The sequence below is a fragment of the Vanessa tameamea genome, chromosome 18 (assembly GCF_037043105.1).
Source record: "Vanessa tameamea isolate UH-Manoa-2023 chromosome 18, ilVanTame1 primary haplotype, whole genome shotgun sequence".
Classification (NCBI taxonomy): Eukaryota; Metazoa; Arthropoda; class Insecta; order Lepidoptera; family Nymphalidae; genus Vanessa; species Vanessa tameamea.
This window is the reverse complement of record NC_087326.1, coordinates 454,417-476,576: the sequence shown is the minus strand read 5'-3', so window position 1 is coordinate 476,576 and position 22,160 is coordinate 454,417. Positions and strand designations below refer to the sequence as shown.

The window sequence follows — 22,160 nt, the reverse complement described above, 5'->3', positions numbered from 1 at the left end:
TTGGTGTATCGTTGGTGTGGAATCGGTAGTGGTGCTACCAGTATTTTTTTGTTAAATGTGAATTTTGACAGTTGCCTTTTTTTAATTTTTATTTATTTGATTTTATCGTTTTTTTCTTAAATATAAATGGTATATTTGATTATTGTTTCGCAATTAAAAATGTAAGTGTTACAAGTTTATTTGAAACTATTATATCTATATAAATTATGAAATATTTTATTTCACATTAAATCGTTCGTGCATCAAAGTCAACGATATTTTATTTCAAAATTATTATGGATATAGAAAGCTTTTAATGAAAACTTTGATTAATATATTATTTATATAAAACGAAGTGAACAACATTTAAACAAATATAATGAATATAAAAATTAAACTTTTGAAAACGATAGCAACATTGTCAGTATTCGTAGATTTATCTTCTAGTATTTTCACACCAGTATTAGAAATAAGTCAAGGCAAACTACGAGGATTGCGGAGCAATGGGCAGGACCGGTATTTGAGCATACCTTACGCGACCTGCGAAAGATTCCAGGTAAGAACTATGAACTATAACAATCCTTAAACTGCTACCTGATCGTAAAATTTTGCAGTTATTGCGGAAACAAGACCGTGTGATACTAGAGTGTTTAGCAAGTGTGTTGCAAGGCAGTAACTCCAACGAGTATCAAACTTGTACTCTATCGTATACAAAGTTGTTTTATTTTCACCAGTTGAATTTAAAGTATATTTAATATATTTTCAGCTACCCAAGAAACCACCAAAATGGAAAGGAATACTGAATAATATAAATCCATTCGTAAGATGCCCCCAAAAAATGTTTTTCTTCACAACTGGCGACGAAGATTGCCTTTATCTTGATGTGTTTGTCCCCGAATGGACAAAGAAATCTGATAAATTACCTGTGTTGGTCTTCATACATGGGGGAGCCTACTTCAAAGGGAGTAAGGAATTATATGATCCAGAATTTCTAGTTATCAAGGGTGCGATTGTAGTAAATATCAACTACAGATTAGGGATATTAGGATTTTTGTGTGTCAATGGTATATCAAATCTTGGGTTAAGAGACCAGGTAGCGGCTTTAAAATGGATACAACAGAATATAGCTTTATTTGGAGGAGACCCAGATAATGTCACTCTTTCTGGACAAAGTGCTGGCGCGAGTTCTGCTTCTTTACATTTACTCTCCAATTTAAGTAAAGGTCTATTCCATAAATCAATATTAATGAGTGGCAACGCGTTTTCGACGTGGGCTTTCAATGTTGAACCTTTCTCAGTTGCATTAGAGGATGCGAGGAAAATATCAGCAGCGGATACCGAAGAGGATGTGTACGACATATTTGCTAACGTCCTCGTGCCCACACTTATGGACGCCACTTACGATACCTCAGTGAACCCACGATACTTCAAGTACTCACCGTGTGTAGATAACAATTTCACAGACCCGTTTTTCAATGGCACTCCATACGACATCGTGAAATCTGGAAAGTTCAATAAAGTTCCTATAATCGTGGGATATACGGACGCGGAAGGTGGGTTCTTTTATAGGTTATTGAGTAACAAATTAGTTAAAGATTTAAATGAAAATTTCAGTGATAGACTGCCATGTGTATTTTCCTGGTGTTCGGAGAAAGAAAGAAAGAAAATCGGGAAATCATTGCGAAATCATTATTTTAGACACGGACCTATTAATTATAAAACGTCTGTGAAGGGCTTGATTCAATACTACTCCGACTGGATTGCGTATGGCTCTATAAACGCGTTTTCAAAAATAATGACTGAATTCTCTGATCAGTCTGTCTTCAATTACCAGTTTTCTTATGATGGTAGCAGAGACTACGGTAAACTCATTTCAGGGGTGGACTTTGAGGGCACAACTCATGCTGGTGAGTTGTTTTATATATTTAAACCCCTGGGTATATCGTTACCTATGCCCGAAAATGACCGAATAATGATTGACAGATTCACAACGCTAATTCTGAATTTTATGAAACATGGGTACGTATTTATAAAAACTATAAAACTATTTAATTACTTCTGAAATAAAGTTATTAACATTGTAAAAATATTGACATTTCAGAAACCCAACGCCAAAGAGAACACAATTATTGCCTGTAGAATGGCCAGCGGCTAGAAAAAATACATCCAATATTTTAGTCCTAGATAAATATATGTCTGTGATCGACCATCCCCGAAAGGAGCAGAGCGGGGGATTCTTCTTAAAGATGCTTTGCACTTACGGCATGCGCGGTTACGTACCGTGTGAGAGCGCAGAAATGTGTCAAAATAGTTAGTTTACTTAGAATTAAGATTTTGAAAAGTATTTATTTTATGTGATGTGTTTGTTATTAAATCAATTTGTCTGTTATTGACTTTGTATAATTTTACATAAATTTTTAGAAACAACTGTTCCGGTATCATCCAATCATAAAAAAAAAAATAGTGTGATACTTTATATTGTTTTGTTTTAATAGAAATCGCATTGCCTCCAATTTTAAATATTGTACAAAATATTACAGTCAGAATATAATACATTTTATTGTCTAAAACAAAGATTCTACGAATTTTATCAAAAATCCTCTCATATTAGGTAAAAGAGTACTAAATAAAAGTAAAAATTAAAGTAACAGTCTGTAAGTGTTCATTTGCTAAAATTAGAGGCTAAGGACATTGGGCTCCTTTACAAAGAGAAGTTTTGGAGCACACTTTACCACGCTACTCCAATGCGAATTGGATACACGACACAAAAACCTATCCGCCACAAGCAGGTTTCTTCACGAAGTTTTTCTTCCCCACCGAGCACGGGATGATCTATATACACAGATTAATTAAAATTCCGTGGTGCTTGCCCAGGTTTGAACTCAAAATCATCGGCTAAAATCACGTCTTTTGGACACATGTTCTTCTAATCACAGCTCTTCTCACTTTCCTACCAAAACGACTTATCCGATACTTTCGCGTATTATAATTTGTATCTATAAGACAAAGATTTTATACATATTTGAAATAATGATGTATGTAAATAGTCCCCTGTTGTTGAATTATAGCAACAGGTACCTACATCGTTAACTTCATTACATAACCGAAACAAACGAGCTGAGACGGAACGAATGCATCTTGTTGATAGAGTAGAAGTCTTGCTTTATAGCATTGTTTATACAAACAATGTGCTCGTGCGAGATGAAATAAACTGATATCGTCGGAGACTGCAAACACGCCCCGAGCAACACAGATTTATAAATATGCAGATCAAATATTAAAAAGGGTTCCCGCAAGACGTTGCAGCCTCCGCGGCGAATGAACGAATAGAAAGAATTTAAAAATACATTTTAAACAATGTTCGCGTTCTTCGTGCGCTGACTAAGTAATAGATTGGAAGATTCTTTATAATACTTATATCATTATAAATCAACACTTGATATTTTTAAATTGCAGGTATTCAGTTTTTATGTAATGAGCACACGTCATTGTCCTTAGTGGTATAACTAAGATTTTTTTACGTACTTTATTGTAGGTACTAAACAAAAACAATATTTGATTCAATTTTTCAAAACGAGAACTAAGAATAAAATACATGCTCATTGAAAGAAATGCTTATATTGCTTATATATGTCTTTTAATGTTTTTTATGGTTTTTTTTTATGATTTAATGATTTTTGGTTTTGTAATTATTTTTTTGATTCTTTAAATAACTATTCTAGTCCTCATTACTTCCTGCTTCTAATTTGTAATAGGTATCAGTGGAAACTTGATTGGTTTATGTATTATTTTATTATTTTTTCATTTACTGCTCTATTGTACTGTTTGTTTCCCGAAAATAAATAAATAATTAAATAAAATATTATATCGTCCAGCATCTATGTGAAGGATATGCACTATTAATTAATTAGAAAACGTCATAATTATCGATGACATTAGCTCAATATTTATGTTGGTAGTGTTCATAAATTTGATATAATTATGCAAGGGGCATTATGTTGGCTCAATGACGAAAATGTTAATATGATAAGAATACAATTTGGCATGCGAAAAGATTAGAAAAATAAAAAGATCGAACAGTCCAATACAAAAGCCAATTTACAATGTAAAGAGCAAACCCCAGATCAACACCTAACCAACGAATATTCATTGTTCGTTGATTCTATTACGTTCTGACGCAAGAGCGATGCTTAATAAGCATGGCCGACATAATGATAAAGTTTTTTTTTAATAAAATTACCATAGAGGACGTTTTGAATATGATTTTTTACTTAGTGGGCTTTGTGCAAGGTCACCTGGAGTAGGTACCACCCACTCATCAGATACTCTACCAGTAAACAGCTGTTTGTGTTGTCGTGTTCTGGTTTGAAGGGTGAGTAAGCCAGTGTAACTATATGTACGACGGATATAACATCTTGGCTCCCAAGGTTTGGCAATGACAATTTAAGGAATGGTAAATATTTCTTACAGCGCCAGTATCTATGGGCGGTAGTGACCGCTTACAAACAGGTGACCCATTTGCTCACCCGCTTACCTATATCATAAAAAATGTATAATATTTCTATTTTATTTAATCGTTCACTTCACTTTTAGGAACTTATAACTCACTTAAAATACTTACATTATAAATTTGTAATATATTATTATGAATACTATGTAACAAACGGTAACTTAACAGTCCTTACGAAATAAGTCCACGTTATAATAAGCACACTGTCGTTCGATGGGCGAATGGGGATCCGTTGCGCTGGGAGCTGAATCGTAGCGTCTAAAGATAAATATTCAATGTTTTGATTCAATTCCGAGCCGCAGCCGGACCGATCCGACTCGAGGCGCTCCGCTGGTCAAATAGAGATATAAACTTATTTCCCATTGACCAAAAAAAAATCATCTCGAATATTCAATCAGTTTATCTTTGAATATTTGTTACTTGACTGCCGTTTATTTATTTTCATAAAGAAAGTTCAACTATTTCAGAACTGAGTATCAAATATGTATATATCATATCATCATTGACTCATGTTATCAAAACATAATGTCACGCCATTAATTTAATTATACGTAGATATACTAATTTCGTTTTTTAACTATCCCCACTTAAACGATCTAATTTATTTTGATCTGGCTAATCAAGAAACGAAAATAGGTTTATCACAAAACATATGACGCAGTTAAAGTTTTAATTAAGCGCATCAACGATTTTTTTATACAAATTTTCGAAACATTAGATTTTTTTTGCCTATGGATATATTTATTCGTTCCAATTATAAAAATTAAGTTTCAATTTACTCTTTTATATCCATACAAATTAATAAATAATTACTGTAGCGCAATTGATAGCGTTGATGAGTGAGAAATAATATTTTTCGCCGTCGGCGTAACATTATGAAATCGACTCTACGACATAAATTACTAATAATCGGGTTCCGCCCAGGCCTCGGGTGCTCCAATCACCCCTACATTTTTTGCTTTATCGAATCTGTTCCCCAATAATTTTACGTCAATTATCATAATTATTCAATGATTCGTTATCTGTGGACGCATTTGAAGGTAGTCGGAATTGTAATAAAATCACTATTACCATTTTTAGACTATAATTTAGTTATGGAAATATTTGATGACGCGTATTCAAAATCCAGACTATCCTTATTTATTCCTTTTTTATTTTGGAAAATGTACGTTTGTAAATTAAATTACGTTTATAAATTATCAACGTAAATTTGGCGGTTATTTTTATTTTATTACACAAAAGTGTGTGTTGTCATATACAATTCATTATTGCCTATTGGACAATTTTAATGTGTTAAGGACGTGAATAAGTTATTTCTATGGAGTAGCGAAAGTAGCGAAATCGAAGAGAGAATAAAGATAAAAAAAACTTAGATTTACGTATTCCTTGCGATTTGTTAATTATTCTCCTATATTCCTGTATTTTTATTAATAATAAATCGCTATGCCACGTAAGTACGTTATGTCCACTTTAGTTTTACTTACCAGTGTCGATAACAGCTTCGTCGACATTTAAAACGCCATTAATACGTATCCGTAATGAATATCATAGATTATATAGAAGCTCTTAACCAATGATGTCGGGTAAATTCGATGTCAAATATTGTCTAATATAGTTTTATCAAGCAAGAAACGACTCAAATGATCACCGTAGTTTCCGAGTTATGTAATGGCCTATATATTATACAAGCATAACTGTTTTAACTATTTGTAATAAAACATAATATAGCGTATATAAAACTTATAACTATTATGTAAAAGTTTCATGTTAATAGTAACTCATATTTGTATAGATTACTTCAACATTTTTACATGACTACCCAAAACATTAATATTTTCATATCTATTCAACTTTTTTTATTCAATTTTACTTCTTATTGTTCGTTTTTCGGAAACATTGTTTTTTTTTTATTTTTGACAGCCTAATAAAATCAAACATTCTAAATGTATTCAGTTAAATAAAGAGTTATATAATGATAGAAAGAGGGGTTCTATTAGCCAGGGATCGAATTGAACCAGAACCGATAAGTTTCCATGTTTTCAGAAGTTGTGATTCACCTCATTTATAGAATGTTATTTTTACTTTGAATTAATCACATGTTAAACATGATTACTAAAATAATAATGGAATGAGTATAATTTAGACTCGGCGAGAGTGGAGTTTTTACGATTTATTTATATTTATTATAAATAAATCAGTTTAAAGTGACGAAATAGTTTGTTTACATTTTAAATAGTTCCTTAAATTGTATTCATATTTTCACATCTATTATCGTGTCTAAATCTTACTAATATATTCAAATTACTTATTATACTATTGCATAATACGCCACCACTAGTCAGAGTCGAGAACCTCGAGCGGGGTCCAGGCGCCATCTTAACGTTTTGGCGGTAATTACGTCCCGTACGGTTACGGTTAGGTAGGTTTACGTAGTTTGTGACGGGAATTTGAAGAATACAGAATACGAATGGCGGAATGCTGGTTCGTGGTGGATTTTTGGCAGATTTAGTAATTAATAATGTTGTTGAATGGTGTTAGATCTATTGTAACTCGATTTATGTTTTATGTTAGTAATTGTGAAGTGATTAACTATTTTGTAACTTTAAATTAAATTGTATGAAACAGGTAATAATTCGTTTTGTGTTCGCATTCGCCCACAAGACTTGTGACCACTTATGATGATGGTGTTTTTACTTAAAATTCCTTGTTTTTATAATGTACAGTCCTGTCAAACATCATAATTTCAATTTTTTAAACTACTTAAGCAAGTTGGCTTGACGAACTGTGAGCTTGTTCATATTAAAGGAATCAGTAAGGTAATAAAACTTCAACAATGCCGTTTAAACACAATATATTATTAAAAAAGAAAACAATACAATATAAGAACAATATTGTAGAATCATCTTTACAGAGCGCGAGGCCGACGGGCCGGCGCCGGCGCCGCGCGGACAGACTTACGCGGCGCCGCGACTCGCGGGCTCGTTAAACGATTAGCGCCGCGACTGTACAGCTTGCGACGTTTAAATTCTATACATACAAAAATACCAAGTATTATAAAAACAAAAACATGTCTTAACCTCTAGCAACACATTACATTATTTGATTGATACGACACTATTTATATTAGCAATGTAAGTCTGTCCGCACATGTGCCTTCGACTACGATCGTTTGAGCACTGCTTTTAGATTACAGAACACGAAAATCCCATTGAATGACGAAGGTGGCAGATGGTAAAAAATATATCTATAGTCTAAAAGCGGTGACTTTTTATATTTCTTAATCACTTCTACGCGCAACGATCTCGAATCCATAATAACTATGTTAGGTTGCGGGCGGGCACTTCGCGTAAGTCTTACGCCGACAGATAACAAATCGGATCGATACCGACATGTTCCAAAGCGACGCGAGTGGAGGACCGTGTCGCTGCCGATATCGGCCGCTCTGGTGCGCGTTGCAACTTGTAGATTTACATAAAAATGTCCCGTAAAGCTCCGCGCGAACACCGCGTGCCCGGTAGCCGTGTACAATAATCATAATTATGTTATATATCTATATCAATATACGCTGACAATATACACAACGCATAGTCCGTGAGTCACATCACAATATAAGCTACGTTCGAAGTTTTCAAATAAAATCTTATATCACAACGTCTGTTATCGTTTCGTCACCACGACCGCTCTCAATACATATTATGTGTCGAAAGTTCCATCACTGCGTTCCGTTCAGGCTTCGTCAACTCGAGCGCCAGCCGCCGGGCCCCCGAGGAGACCTCGCTTATGACTAAAATAAAAATTAAACATCACCTCCCTCGAGATACCGTCGGGACCGTAATTGCGTGCGCACGTTAAGCATATATTATCGACTAAATCTAACCCTATTTATAGCAGTGCACGGAATTACGTCCCCCCTGGCATCGCACGACGGAGCCCTTCATAAATTTCATAAACGATTACGAGCATAATAGAATTTAGAAAATGCGGAATTTCATAACAGAATAGTTTCGATAGAACGTCAAAGGTGCCGCCAGTCAGGTGCGAGGCGAAGTGACCGCGACGGCACCTCGGCGGCGCCGGACGCTCCGATCGGGGGCTCACAGCGCGGCCGGCGGCGGCGTCCCGGGGCGGCGGGGTCAGCGCCGCAGCAGCGCCGGCAGGTCGGCGAAGGCGCACGCGCCCAGCGCCGCGCGCGCCATGCGCCGCAGCAGCTCGCCCGACTGCGCCACGCACGCCTCCACCGGCGACACGCTGGCCAGCCCCGCCCACTCTGCAACACGCGCCCGGTCAGCCGCGCCAGCTCGCGCGCCCCGCGCCCCGCGCCCCGCGCCGCGCGCCCCCGCCCCGCGCCCTCACCCAGGATGGCGGCGTTGAAGGCCTCGCAGACGGGCTCGCGCCACACGGCCTCCAGCTGCCAGCCGTTGGGGCTGTCCCAGGGGTTGCTGTACGCCAGCAGGCTGAACGCGTCCTGCAACGGCGGGGCGCGGCCGATTAGATGGCTCGGCGGTGAGGTTCTCTACTTACTAGCTCGAGTGTACGATGCGATGGAATACACCCGGAGCGAGGAAACGTCGAACTAGCATTTGGACATTTCGGTAAAAATTTATATATTACAAAGATATCCGACTACGAGAATTTATATCACATTCCCTCGCACAAGGAAACATCGAAACGCGTAACATGCATGAGAAATTCGGTTCAAAATGAATCAGTAACGTCCCGCGAGTGTACGCGTACACCGGGTACACCCCCGTCGGGGCGGCGGCGCTCACCTCGAGCATGGCCTTGAGGTAGTGGTCGGGCTTGAGGTCCTGGCTCATGGCGTACAGGTCGCGGCCGAACGCCAGCATGCGCTCCACCGACGCGCGCGAGCCGCCCTCGCCCTCTGCGCGGGAAGCGGGTCAGACACGCGGCACTGGACACGGCCGTGCTGACGACTGGGTGTCCAGTGTCGGGTGTCGGGTGTCGGGTGTCGGGTGTCGAGTGTAGGGTGTCGGGTGTCGGGTGTCGAGCGTTATATCGGAAGCGTCCTCGAACGCTTCGAAGTTAGTGAAAATTATGGTATGACATTGAGATGTGATTTGAACGAAAAGTAAACACATATAATATCTTCCAATGGCAGCAGGGGGATTACATGCGATATGAAAATCCTTAATTAATGATTATATACTTATTCGTTATGTTTACGTTTAATTTCAAAGCAACTTCGTAATTCTTCACGAATTAAATAGGTTATTTTAGATCTCGACCAATGATGTTATGTCAATTCAAGGTCAAAATTGTTTAATTATCGTCACTCCTCCTGCCGTTGGAATGAACTATAGTTTAGAATAAATCACGTATCATTTTTTTGTATAAGTGTAGGCACACACGACGCACTTTTCTCGAAAGTTGAGTGAAAAACATATATAAAGTTGCAATATGATAATGAAATTATTTGCTGCAAATCAAAAAAAAAAAAATTCTTTCAAAGACTGATCGAAAGCCAAATAAGTTATGTATTAGATATAAAGTACATATCATACTTACATAAGTTATTACCTCAATACATACTTACCAATAGTGTTTAAATACATAGAATATCTAGCATATTTATATACAAATAAAGCGATACAATGTTATGTCAACTATGTGCAAGGGTTGTATCGGATACGGAATGGCAAAACGTTGCAATTAGAATGTAATAATAAGGTCATTGAAATGGCAATGGCTTGACCATTGGCATTATAAGACACGAAATCGATTTAATAATACACATTCACAAATGAGTATATAATTGGTATTTATCATTTTTAAAATGGAATTAACTTCTTTTGCGTATGTTTAAGAGTATCAAATAAGTACTAGTTAGTCGTAATACCTTTAATTGCCGATACCGATGTGTTAGGGCTTGTATTATTGTATTATATAAGCATTTATGAACGGACACGTATGTAACATTCTGTGAGGACACCATCCCATTTTAATCACACGATTCATTGAATAATTATTAATAATTAATTCTAAATATACATTCATATAACATGCAACAAAACTCGTAGTATTCATTACAAATACATATATAAAGCGATAACTAAATACTACGACTGCCATATAAAACTCAAACGTACATACCTTCAATTTCTCGAGATTTTTGTTATGAAAATATGAAAGAAACGCAAGAGAACATGACGGTGAGACTACGGATACGTTTTGCGACAAATCACGCCGCTATCGTTATCGAAAGCGTTAAACTGTGAGCGGAGAGGTCTTCGGACGAAACGATCGCTCTCGACAATCGGCGAAGTGATTTCGTTTCGACAATTTATGAATTAGTTTTACGCATGAGAAACTATTCTGGTAGTCAAACAGTTCGAGTGCTTTCGGGATGCAAGTTCTAAGTAGCGGGCAAACGGAAGTCTAGGACATGGACCGAGCCAGACGGGCCCGTCGGGCGCAGCGGCAGTGTCGGCGAGGACGTACCCGCGCGGCGCAGCAGCGCCGACACGCTCGCCGTCACGCCGGGCATGCCCTTCACCAGCGGCAGCTCCCCACCTACAACCCACAACTCGCTACCAGCCGCCCGGGCGATCCCTCGCGACCGCGATACGGTTACTTTTCGCTCGCCTTGGCCGACTCCGTTCGATACTGCCGTGTAAAGTATCGTTTGAACTGTAATCGGATAGTGCGCCGATGGAAGGAGCAACTCTATCGGATTTATTTTTTCGGAACATAACCAGAAAGTTACGACAACCGTCACTACGTTCGACCGTCCCCGGTTTAATGCTGAGTACATTCAAGTACATTCGGCCAAAGTACCGTATCGCGATCACATATCACCTAGCCCCGCAGCGCTTTTGTGAAACAGACCACAGCTCCGAATCGTTTCAGCTCCGTAGCCGATTTGTTCCACAAAAGTCATGCCCAAGCGAAGTCCACGCGAAATAATTATAAAAGAAGCGTCGTAATGCAATCTACGTGCCGAAGCCGGCGCCCTACGGGTGAGGCGGGCGGGTGAAGCTGCCATGCACGCCTACGGTACTCTACACAAAGCGGACCCGCAAACACCTCGGTCCCTCGCACACGTCACAGACAATCTCATTTTATTGGTGCGGACCGAGGTGCTTGCGTCACGTCACGTAGCGTTTAATTTACATGTAATATAAATACATATTTTAAACGTCGTTTTGTTTTTAAAGGATGATTCAGAGCTACGATTGAAGCGAAACTTCTTTCCTGAGTAAAATCACACGGCCGTATTTAGATGCAAAGTTCGTTTGAGGCGCCGGACGTGAAGAAGTTTCGCTTCTCTCGTGTGTCCAGTTGCACGCTCTCTGATACCGTTAGTAGGTTTTATTGGATTAATAACTCTATATGAGCCCCATTATTATTGGTTTATGGTTGGCGATGAGCCCCAGAGGGGCCAGCCCGCCAGGCACTCCGTGCCTTCGTGCACTTCGACCTGACGTCCACAGGCCCCGAGTACCGAATGGGATGGTTAGTTCGTAATATTAGTTTTATTAATGATGTCGAGTGCGAAACTAAAAAGCGACGCGCAAATAATATTGAATAATGATAAAAATAAATATAATCTGAAATTATAAACAAATAAATATTTAAATAGATTATACATGAACGAGATGACGAGCAAATAATAAATAAATCGAAATAATAATAATAATATTTACATAAAATTAATATAACATTCGTATTTAATTAGAATATAATGTATAGATAACCTAGCGAATACTGAGTAGATATTTATCGCGGTCAGTTTACAAAAATACAGTCGATACTTTTAAATACTATTCAGAGTTGAAAACAAAAAACACAATAAACAAAAATGGATCCTCAGATACTTTTGAACAATTATTTTTCGTATTTAATTCAATTTAATTATGTTTGTTTTCTTGTGTTTATATATCTTTCATAAGTGAGGTGTGACGCGACATAAAGCCGGGGCGGCCGGGGCGGCCGGGGCGGCCGGGGCGGCGGGGCGGGGGGTACGCACCGTCGTGAGCGCCGTTGGCGGCGGCCGGCATGTCCACGTCGCAGCCGAGGCGCAGCTCCGCCTCCGCCTCCGCCTCCGCCTCCGACACACCTGCAGCACCGTGTTTTGTTATCGTTACTTTGATGTCGGTTCTAATTTAAACATAATAGAGATATGTATAGATGAAGCTTTAGTTACCAATGTAATGCGTAATACAAAATAGTTGCCAACTTCAGGGTCTAGCCGGGGCGGGTGACGTCACAGAGCGGGCGTCTCGCTGCGCCCTCGGACTCGGGTCGATACAACTGAGAGCCGCCGAGAGCTCGGGTGCAGCGGTGACCAACGTACGCACCGACGAATATAGACGTGAACCCGACTGCCGCCCGCCACGGCCGGGCGCTACCGTTAGTTACCGTTGGTGTGCGGCGCGTGGTCGCCGTTGGCGGCGAGCGGCGGCGCGCGGCCCGTGTGCGAGATGACGGAGGTGGCCACGCCGTTGCTGCCGTCGGCGCCCCCCACGCCGCCGTCCACGCACTCGCCTTCGCCGCCGTCCTCGCACAGCGACTGGAATTGTTGAAATTAAAAAAAATGACTGCGGTGTCTGAGTCGCTCGCGTTGTACACGCGGGTCGCTCCGGCGGCTCGTACCTCCGAGTCGGAGCCGTTGACCATCTCGACGAACTGCCTGCACTTGAGCAGCAGCAGCAGCTCGTGGTCGCGCTCGAGCAGGCCGGGGTACAGCCGGCGCGCCACCTCTATCGCCTCTCCGATCCGGCCGGACAGCACTAGCTTTGATATCCCTGGAAACGTAGCAAAGAACACACCAGGATTAGCATTCGATCGATTCCATACGACTAAGCGCCTCGATGATTTCTACCGCAGCGTTAGAATTTCGAACCAGAAATGTTCTTGCTCTCTTCTTATCCCCTTTTATAGAAGGCAATAAAGAACGACTAACTTTGTCTATTTTTAATGGATGCTATGTCCTCGTCGATAGGCTGACCGGTGGAGCGGGAAAACGCCTGCGCCGTGCTGCAGTAGCCGTGGTGTACGAGATACGACGATACCATTCTGTAATTATACCACACAAGCAAAAGTTAAACACAACAATGTAAAATTAAAAGGATTCATTACATGAAAATCGTAATTGTTTGTACCTGTGTAAAACCTGTTGCCACTGGCCCTGCTCGTCCGGTAGAGGGAATTCGTCAATAGCGAGACGTGTTCTCGCTCGTAATTCCCTCAGCATGTCCTCTATGTCGAACACGAATGGTTGTTGACCAAAATTGGCGTCCACCACCTCGCCGGGTGTTTGGAGACCAACTGTTGGATATAGATTGGGCTGTAAAAGAAAAAAGAACATTTTTGTAATATAAACAGTGGAAGCCGTCGTACCAACAAATGGAAATCTTTTATCGTCGCTAAAAAAAGTACCAAATAATAATAATAAAAAACATTTCAGCCAATTACATACTTAAATATTTTAGAAGAAGTTTAAATATATTATGTTGAAAGGTATACCATACTAGTAGTCAGAATTAAAAAAAATGTAAAGAAGAACTCACTGGCAGTCCTCTGAATGCTATTCCTAGATGGTGGCCGTTCTTAGTGTAGAAACACGTATTGTCGACCAAGTTGACGCCACAGCCGATGACGTCACCGGTGGTGAAGGTGGGGCCGTAGGGTTGACCCGTACCCGACGAACAGAACGAGTGCCCGTCGTCGCCGTGGTACCCGTACGAGTGTTTGTCCCAACCTAATATACGATATGTTTAGATGCCTGATTGGTCTTTAATTATAACCGTATACAATAGGCAAGTTTAAGAAACAGGTGATTGTATTTAAATCTATATATTTTTCCTGTGATGGAATATCGGCAAACTAGAACAGAGTTCTAATATTGCAAGCCGATTTTTGATTGTCCAAACATTCAAAAATTTTATTGTCCGAGCAGTGCCATTGTACTTAAGTTATTCGAGTTTTTCTGTAAGTTCCTCGGCTTACTTGGAGCAGGGGAGTATACCTCACAGTTGACTGATTGCCAGCCTATCAGATTATGAGAATAATAGCACGTGTGCCTTGGCTGTTATAAAGTATATTTAATTAAAGCTTTCAATAATATTACAAAGTGTTGACATCATACACCTCACCACATTTGGCATGGAGGAGGAAATATGTCATAACTAACCAGGCAATCGGTTCATGTTGACTCCGTGCGCTGACAGACCGATGCCCATGTACCCGTCACGACCTTTGGACACGATCCGCACTTCGAAGTAGTAGAGACCACAGGCCGCCGGTATCGGGTGTGTGGCGCGGACGCTCGCCGCGTCCTTGTGTGTTTTTCCATGACCTGGAAAACCATAGCACCGCGGTGTAGAATTTCTTATCCTTCATACTCGACGCTTTGTTACATTTATTATAAAGCACTAAAACAATAGAAAGATAAATTAAATCAGATTTTATTATCAGTGACGTTACAGTGTGCGTTTTACGTTATATCATTTTCAGAACACTGCGTTAAAATTTTGGTTATTTAAACAATGAATAAAATTAAGAATAACTTATCAATATCGTAAGTGCAAAAGGTCATATGTTAAAGGTTACTTGCAATATACAGCTGCAAAAAGTCGTATGTGATTATTTTTTTTTATGGCATTGGTTGGCGGACTAGCGTATGGGCCACCTGATGGTAAGTGTTCACCACTACCAATAGACAAAGACGCTGTAAGAAATATTAACCATTCCTTACATCACCTATGCGCCACCAACCTCGGGAACTAAGATGTTATGTCCCTTGTGCCTGTGATTACACTGGCTCACTCACCCTTCTAACCGGAACACAACAATACAGAGTACTGTTATTTCGCGGTAGAATATCTGATGAGTGGCTTTTATAGCTAAACATAAAGAAATATGCAAGCATCTCACCTCTTTCACATACGACCTTTGACCCTAACACTAACGTTATATTTTCCAAATAAAAGCTATAGTGATTAAAATTTATATTAATAAACATTCACACATATAACAATGTTATACGAAAATGTCGCTATATACAGGAGCGATGTTAATTGTGATATATTTTTTAATGTGTTAAAAGGTAAAGTAATTGTTACTTGTGGTTTATATGTCGGTTAACTTAGAAACCAGTTCAAATTACAATTGTAGCAGAATCGCCGAACATTGCAACAAAACTCGTAAAGCAGCTACCATGCAAGGGGCTCATCAAGGCAAACCAAATACAAACTTGATGGGTTTTCTAATAGTCATTACAGAGTCCGACTAACCATTCCGTCTCTCCTTCAACAATAAAGTACTAAATTATTGCAGTCTCATCCGAATCGTAATTAGTATTTAAAAATGGTAGCTTTAACTTTGACTATCAAAAAATAAGTGCAATGTGTTTACATTATATAGTATTTAAAAATTTAATTTTGTTACGGTTTCACGTGTTAACTAACCAACAAACATTTATTTATAAGACAAAGGGTTTCTAACAAAACACACACATGCACGCAAGCACGCACGCACGCACGTACACACACACACAGACAAAGTCGCGCGTGTAAACCAATTACATATGCTTGCAAAGTATGAAAACGATACCACATTTAAAAGTAGGTTAAAATCGACTTTAAAAGGTTTGTTTACAAACTAACTGTGACATACACATACTAGTGAAACTCATATAAATCTTGTTTTATTTTAAATAATTTAATACATTACATTTTAAGTATTTTAAGGTCAAACGAATTTGGTAAATCAACGACTCCAATTTAACATAATACATTTAAATGTTAAACAATAAGTAATGGATTGAAATATATAGAAAAAAAAGTAGAAAAATATATTTAATTATTTACCTTTTAATTTATTAAATAAATTAAATTAAAAAATTAAAAGGTCATTGACGATATTACAAACATGCTTATATGTTGTTATATGCATATACGTAAACAATATGTAGTTCTTTTGCTGACTGTACTGTCTGACATACAAAATATATTTTTGAAAAAATATTATCTTTTGCAATATCAAACAGATTTGAAACAGCTACTGAATAACATCATTTTATTTCCATTCGTTAATTCGAAAAATCATCCTAATACACGAATACAAAACATATATGACGTTAAATGGATCGAAAAACTACCATTTTAAGCCACTTTATCAACATTGTATGATAGACTTTACTATATACAATGCTAAACTACTTACACGCGTAAAGGTGCTGAGGTGTTTCCTGTCTTGTATCATTTCGTATACATCATGAAACCATTCGCATATTCAGCATCACATTCAGAAACAATACCAAGAAATTGTAGCCTAATCGACAAATTCGACGAAATCACAAGTCAATGTCAACTCCCGACACTCTTGAGTGCTCTTATAAATGCTTTATAAAGAAATGTTACAATTAACAAACAAAATCTCAATTACGACACGAAACATAAAATTATAACTCTTACGGATGAAGCGATACATGCAAATCGGGTTAAGGCGAAACGTAGGCGATATAAACCAGCCGCACTTCGCACGTTAACGGCGATCGTGTTGTAATTACGTATAATTGTTTTGATAACAATTATTTACAACGATAAAGAAATATATGTAATTAGTCAATACGATATGTTACAACAACGGCGTTGATTGTTTTGGAAATCATCGCATAATTAAACAATTCGATACGACTCGAAGACTCGTTGGCCTCATTAAACCCATGCTTGAGATCATTTGATACTATTAAAAGCATTCGGGGAGACAACTTTAATCCACGAATATGCCTTTTCGACAGGCTCGTTGATTTCATCGGGCTGGTAGTCCCGAAACCTGAGTTAAAAAGTTGAGTCAAACTGTCAAGATAGACTCAAGTTTTTATATGCTGTTGTCTCAGTAGCAGTTAGTTGTTAGGAAGCAAGTTACACCCCCTGACCTAATATTAATTAGCAACTAATAAACATTGATTAAATATCAGATAAGTGCTATTATTTGAGGTTTGTACACTTTTCAAAATTCAAGTTCATTTATATAATGTAAACACATTGCACTTATTTCTTGATAGTCAAAGTTAAATCTACCATTGGTTCGGAAAAGAGAATACCCTAACCTGAGAAAATACGACGCAGCATACATAACGGAGCCGTAGGCGCTATACCCAAGGATTGACAGAAGTATTCACAAGGTACTTTGTGACTTCACCCAATTGAACCTACGCATATTTTTAGGCTTTTGATTGGTTGCAAAGTATTTATATATTCCGGAATTAATATCTAGTATTCATTAACAAATCAAAATATTCTTTATTCGAATAGGCTCGTAAAGAACTTTCATGTAACAGTGTCGAATTAAACGTTTAAAGGTTCCACCGGTTCGCAAAGTAGATTAAATCGAGAAGAAACGGCAAGAAGACTTTCTTAGTAGTTACTTTTCCACCAATTTAATTACAGAGTACGTCACTAAAATACAATTAAATATTTATATATTTCCTGTCTAGGAATCAACAAGTACTAGGTCCACATTTTTTATCATTAATAAGATCTTGTATTGTATGTAATATCAAATATAACTGTGGAATTTATAATAGAAAGGAATACCGAGTCCCACGAAGTATTATTATCACGGTATTAACTTTGCGAAGTCGGAAACTAGGTGTCATTAGTTTTACCTTTCCTTCTCGTGTCTTTGCGATGTTTGTCACCGTTTCTTTCAAAGAGATCTATATTATTGTTATTATACATACGTCGATTAATTATGTACTGCGTCCATATTTTATTTAGCTGCAATCATTATTATTCTTTCGGATAACGTTTGATAACTTATTTATATTTTAACGGATAAACCACGAAGCACGATAGAACTTTTAAGTTTATTTATTTTAATACAATACTGTATACATATCATTACGGGACATGGTTGTCCTAATTCGATATTATAGCACGTTTACCAATATTTAAAATAAGTCTACGTTATATATGATATAGTCCAAGTGGCTACAGTTGTGAGTTCACCCAGGCTGCAATAAAACAAATCCACCCTGTCGGCTATGACGTTGAGGGTACATAACGTGCGCGTCAGTGGCGCCTCCTCGAGCAACTTGGTTCGTCCGTTGGGCACCGCTAGCAACGACGGTCGATGTCTCCGCCACACATATCTATCTGGGGCGCCAGACTCAACTGTCTTAATACATTAGCATTATAGACTATACCTCTCAATACCTTAAATACATAGATAAAAGCGCTAGCTCTCTCCTTACCCTCAGCTCATTGTACCCTACCATGCCTAGGGTAAACAATGTTGGGTACATCAAAGGGTAGTAAGGATATACCCCATACAGCTTCATATACAAGAATCTAGTAAATTTATTTTGAACTCGCTCCAACATTATAGTATATTTCGCTACATATGGGTATATATAAATAGTTACGTACATATGTATACTTTAGTATAACACATTATCATTAATTAGTCGTAGTATGAACTAGAACGAATGTATCATTAATGATGTTAAACCCCAAGTCTAATTATTCCTCTGACCGTTTATTACTCTGTGACGTCAAACATTATTGAAGATTTACGTTTTCTGCTGACTGTACTAGATTTAAACACAAATTGAGCGTACGCCAAATGCGCAAAGTCACACAGCAAGGTCACGAAAGATGTTAATGAACTTACGTATCGTGAAAACATCACATTCACTACTAAATATCCAAGAACATATTGAATCACAAAAATGTATCGTTAATGTAAAACTATCGTATGTACATTAAAATAAGTCTTATTCCTCCAGTATTAAGAGTGAATTTCCTTAAACGTTCATTTTTGACAATTGTATTCGTGTTTCGAAGACAACAAAACTCAGAACATTGGTGTTATTATTAACTACCTACGTGAATATTTTCAATCTAATAACCAGGTTTCAATTCGAATATTTGAATTTATCACTTCCATAAATTAATAAATAACAACAGTAAACATATTTATTAAAACCAGTATTTAACGGTACAATAGTACAAAGTTCATACGGAACCCTGTCACTAGTATAAACACAAAGCGCGGGCGCAGGTTAACGAACCACGTGTTTACACAACATCAGAAATGAAGATAAACCAACCGGATCGTGAGAGCACGATCGAACCTTTACCGTGACAGGGCTACCCTGCCTCGAATATTTGACAGTGTTATACTATAAATAACTTTTTTCTATTGTTATCCTTTTAATATAGAATTACAATAACATTTTACCAAAGTCTCTATCCACATAATGAACACATAACATTTAACTTTACAATCATTAATCTCCAGCTTGTAAAATACTGTTTAAAATCAGATTTACTAAATCTGACATATAGTCAGATTTAGTAAATCATCATTGAATCGCCATCGACCAATGACCATTAGGATTCAAGACCATTTTATTGATGTTACTTTCACCCAATTACTGCAAAAAATAAATTAAAATTATCTTTGACATATAACCATAACGCAGGTAAAAAAAAAACTCAAGACATATATATTTATTTATATATTAAGAACCTTTTAATAAACGTGTGGCAGCCCTACGAAAACAAAACCAGTATAATAACCCGGGTTCGCCTGTGAGTACTAGTTTTTGTGTCGGGCAGGGCTGCGAATCTTACTCGAGAACAATAAGTAAAGAAAATATTTCTAGAAACTTCTGCATTATCTGTATGATCTTTGATCCATAATTTAATCACTCGACTACCATGCGTTATGGAACGATAATTAATTATATTTATAAAAGTGACTAAACGTGGTTTTTGCTTTATAATGACTCACGTTAGATGAATTAATGAAGCCCACATGCCTAAGACCATAGTAACAATATCCGTAATGTATTGAATTGTTTGCTCGACAGAATATCAACAAAAGTATCTCGTATTGCAGTTTGTCTATTAGCGAGCTGGGTGTGGATACCGATATACTTAGAGTTTAGAATAACTTTCAACATCATTATTTACGACTATCGAATTGTGAATAGTAAACTATATCTACATTCTACTGCCAACTATATTTGATAGCTTTTCTAGCATGAAATCGCGTCACGAACTAATATTTCTATACATATTTTTTCAAAAAAATTATGCTAGTCCTATATCGAAAGAGATTATTGATCGTAAAATATGGTCAGAGTTAACCTATTCTACTCATCTTTTTCCATAAAAATATACCTTTTATCTATTTTGGGAATGTGTGCTGCAAACTTCAAGATCTTCATTTAAGGCCTGTAATGTAAGATTAGGGAGACAACCTGCACGCTGGGAAGAAAAGTCTAAAAATTCAACAGAGCGTCACTAACTACAGTGTTTTGCGAACAAAATATAGTCTAGAGTCTAGACTGTATCTAGTACTTAGGACTTCATTATTATCACGTAAAATGTTAGACGTAACCTATTTTTAACTTTCTACAGCTTTATCTGGTCAAAAACTGAGATCGAAGGATCGCCACAAACAAATGAATTACAATTTAAATTTTGACCAATTTTTTGACACTAATTATCCAGATATAGAGTGAGATATTGTTCTATACAAATATGCGTATGTGAACATACGAGATACCGATGTAGGAACAATGCGAATCGTCAGCAGCAAGGCGAAGATGCGACCGAATTAGCTGCAACCGTTAGCGGTCCGTTGCCCCGTACCTGCCGCACCGTTATGATACGTTTACATCTTGGTAGAAGTTTATGATTAGGGAAAATAATAAACTAGTAACAGAAACAGAATCAAATGTATATTAAACTCCTAAAATCCAAATAATATTACACACTCACTGGACATAAACCGATATATTTATTCTATATTCTATTGTTAGTGTTTGGATATCACTCACACTACAAAAGAAAGATAACTAAATAAATATAAAGCAACAAAATCCGCATATTGAAATAAAAAATCAAATACTTGAGAGCTTATACTTTAAGACTAATCGGTTGGAAAAAGACTGGAACATATACTAACAGGTGAAGTTAAATAAGAGCTTGTAAAATTAACCGTCCCTCCTAATACGATACGTACACGTTTGTTTGGTCGTTCGTTCTATTTCACGCAGCAAATAATTGTTCCAAAATATTACCAAATTAAGGTCAGTTAGAATTAACAATCATATTCTAAGACATCATAACTGGCATTATTAATTGTTCTAAAATGTTAGTGACCCAAAATTAATCCGAACACTAATCTATATATAAACAGGCAAAGACAAACCATTTTAGTTCCTATTTCCTCTCCATTTGTGAAACAACTGTCTTTTCTTTGTATGCTAGTTATTGACGAGCATTTATGTAATTCATTTTAAAAGAAACGGTTATTCACTATCGTTCATGGCATTTATAGCCGGTGATAGAAGTTATGATGGTCGAATTTCCTCTGGTTCAACACTAGTAAAAATAAATCCATATAAAATAACGCTGACTCACGTGAGCGAGAACACGTCTTGCTCATCTATTTTAAACTGGGATTGGCAGCCATAGTTCTTGAAACATGATATTTCCAAACTGCATTTGATGAACATGATAATCACGGTACCTCTTATAATCTAGCAATCGTCCTCAGTCTGAATATATTTATAATTTAGTTTAATTTCATCATCAACAGTTTTAAATAAATTTATTTGCTTTATATTTCATTTAAGCGAGTGTTTAAAATGATCTCAATTCGTTTTTTTGGTACATTGACATCAGAC

The 22,160-nt window shown here is 37.5% G+C and overlaps 2 protein-coding genes across 5 annotated transcripts in view; one reads left to right on the top strand and one right to left on the bottom strand.

Moving 5' to 3' along the window:
* Positions 1-343: 343 nt before the first annotated feature.
* LOC135193785 (juvenile hormone esterase-like) lies at positions 344-2,368 on the top strand. The gene is made up of 3 exons (XM_064217760.1): positions 344-535; positions 746-1,998; positions 2,081-2,368. The coding sequence occupies exons 1-3, from the start codon at positions 359-361 to the stop codon at positions 2,292-2,294; spliced, it is 1,644 nt and encodes a 547-aa protein (XP_064073830.1). The 5' UTR covers positions 344-358; the 3' UTR covers positions 2,295-2,368.
* A 6,221-nt stretch (positions 2,369-8,589) lies between these two features.
* The window catches only part of Ranbpm (Ran-binding protein M), a 34,869-nt gene continuing 21,298 nt past the window's right edge, over positions 8,590-22,160 (bottom strand). Inside the window, exons 3-13 of one of the 4 annotated variants that reach the window (XM_026640732.2) lie at positions 14,643-14,807; positions 14,020-14,210; positions 13,612-13,796; positions 13,413-13,525; positions 13,103-13,254; positions 12,869-13,019; positions 12,477-12,566; positions 10,949-11,020; positions 9,259-9,371; positions 8,843-8,954; positions 8,590-8,756 (exon numbers count right to left, since the gene is read on the bottom strand). In XM_026640732.2, coding sequence (XP_026496517.2) covers positions 8,623-8,756; positions 8,843-8,954; positions 9,259-9,371; positions 10,949-11,020; positions 12,477-12,566; positions 12,869-13,019; positions 13,103-13,254; positions 13,413-13,525; positions 13,612-13,796; positions 14,020-14,210; positions 14,643-14,807 — 1,478 coding nt within the window. In that variant the 3' untranslated portion in view covers positions 8,590-8,622. The remainder of the gene's footprint in view (positions 8,757-8,842; positions 8,955-9,258; positions 9,372-10,948; positions 11,021-12,476; positions 12,567-12,868; positions 13,020-13,102; positions 13,255-13,412; positions 13,526-13,611; positions 13,797-14,019; positions 14,211-14,642; positions 14,808-22,160) is intronic. The other 3 variants (XM_026640734.2, XM_026640735.2, XM_064217663.1) reach the window with 3 other exon arrangements.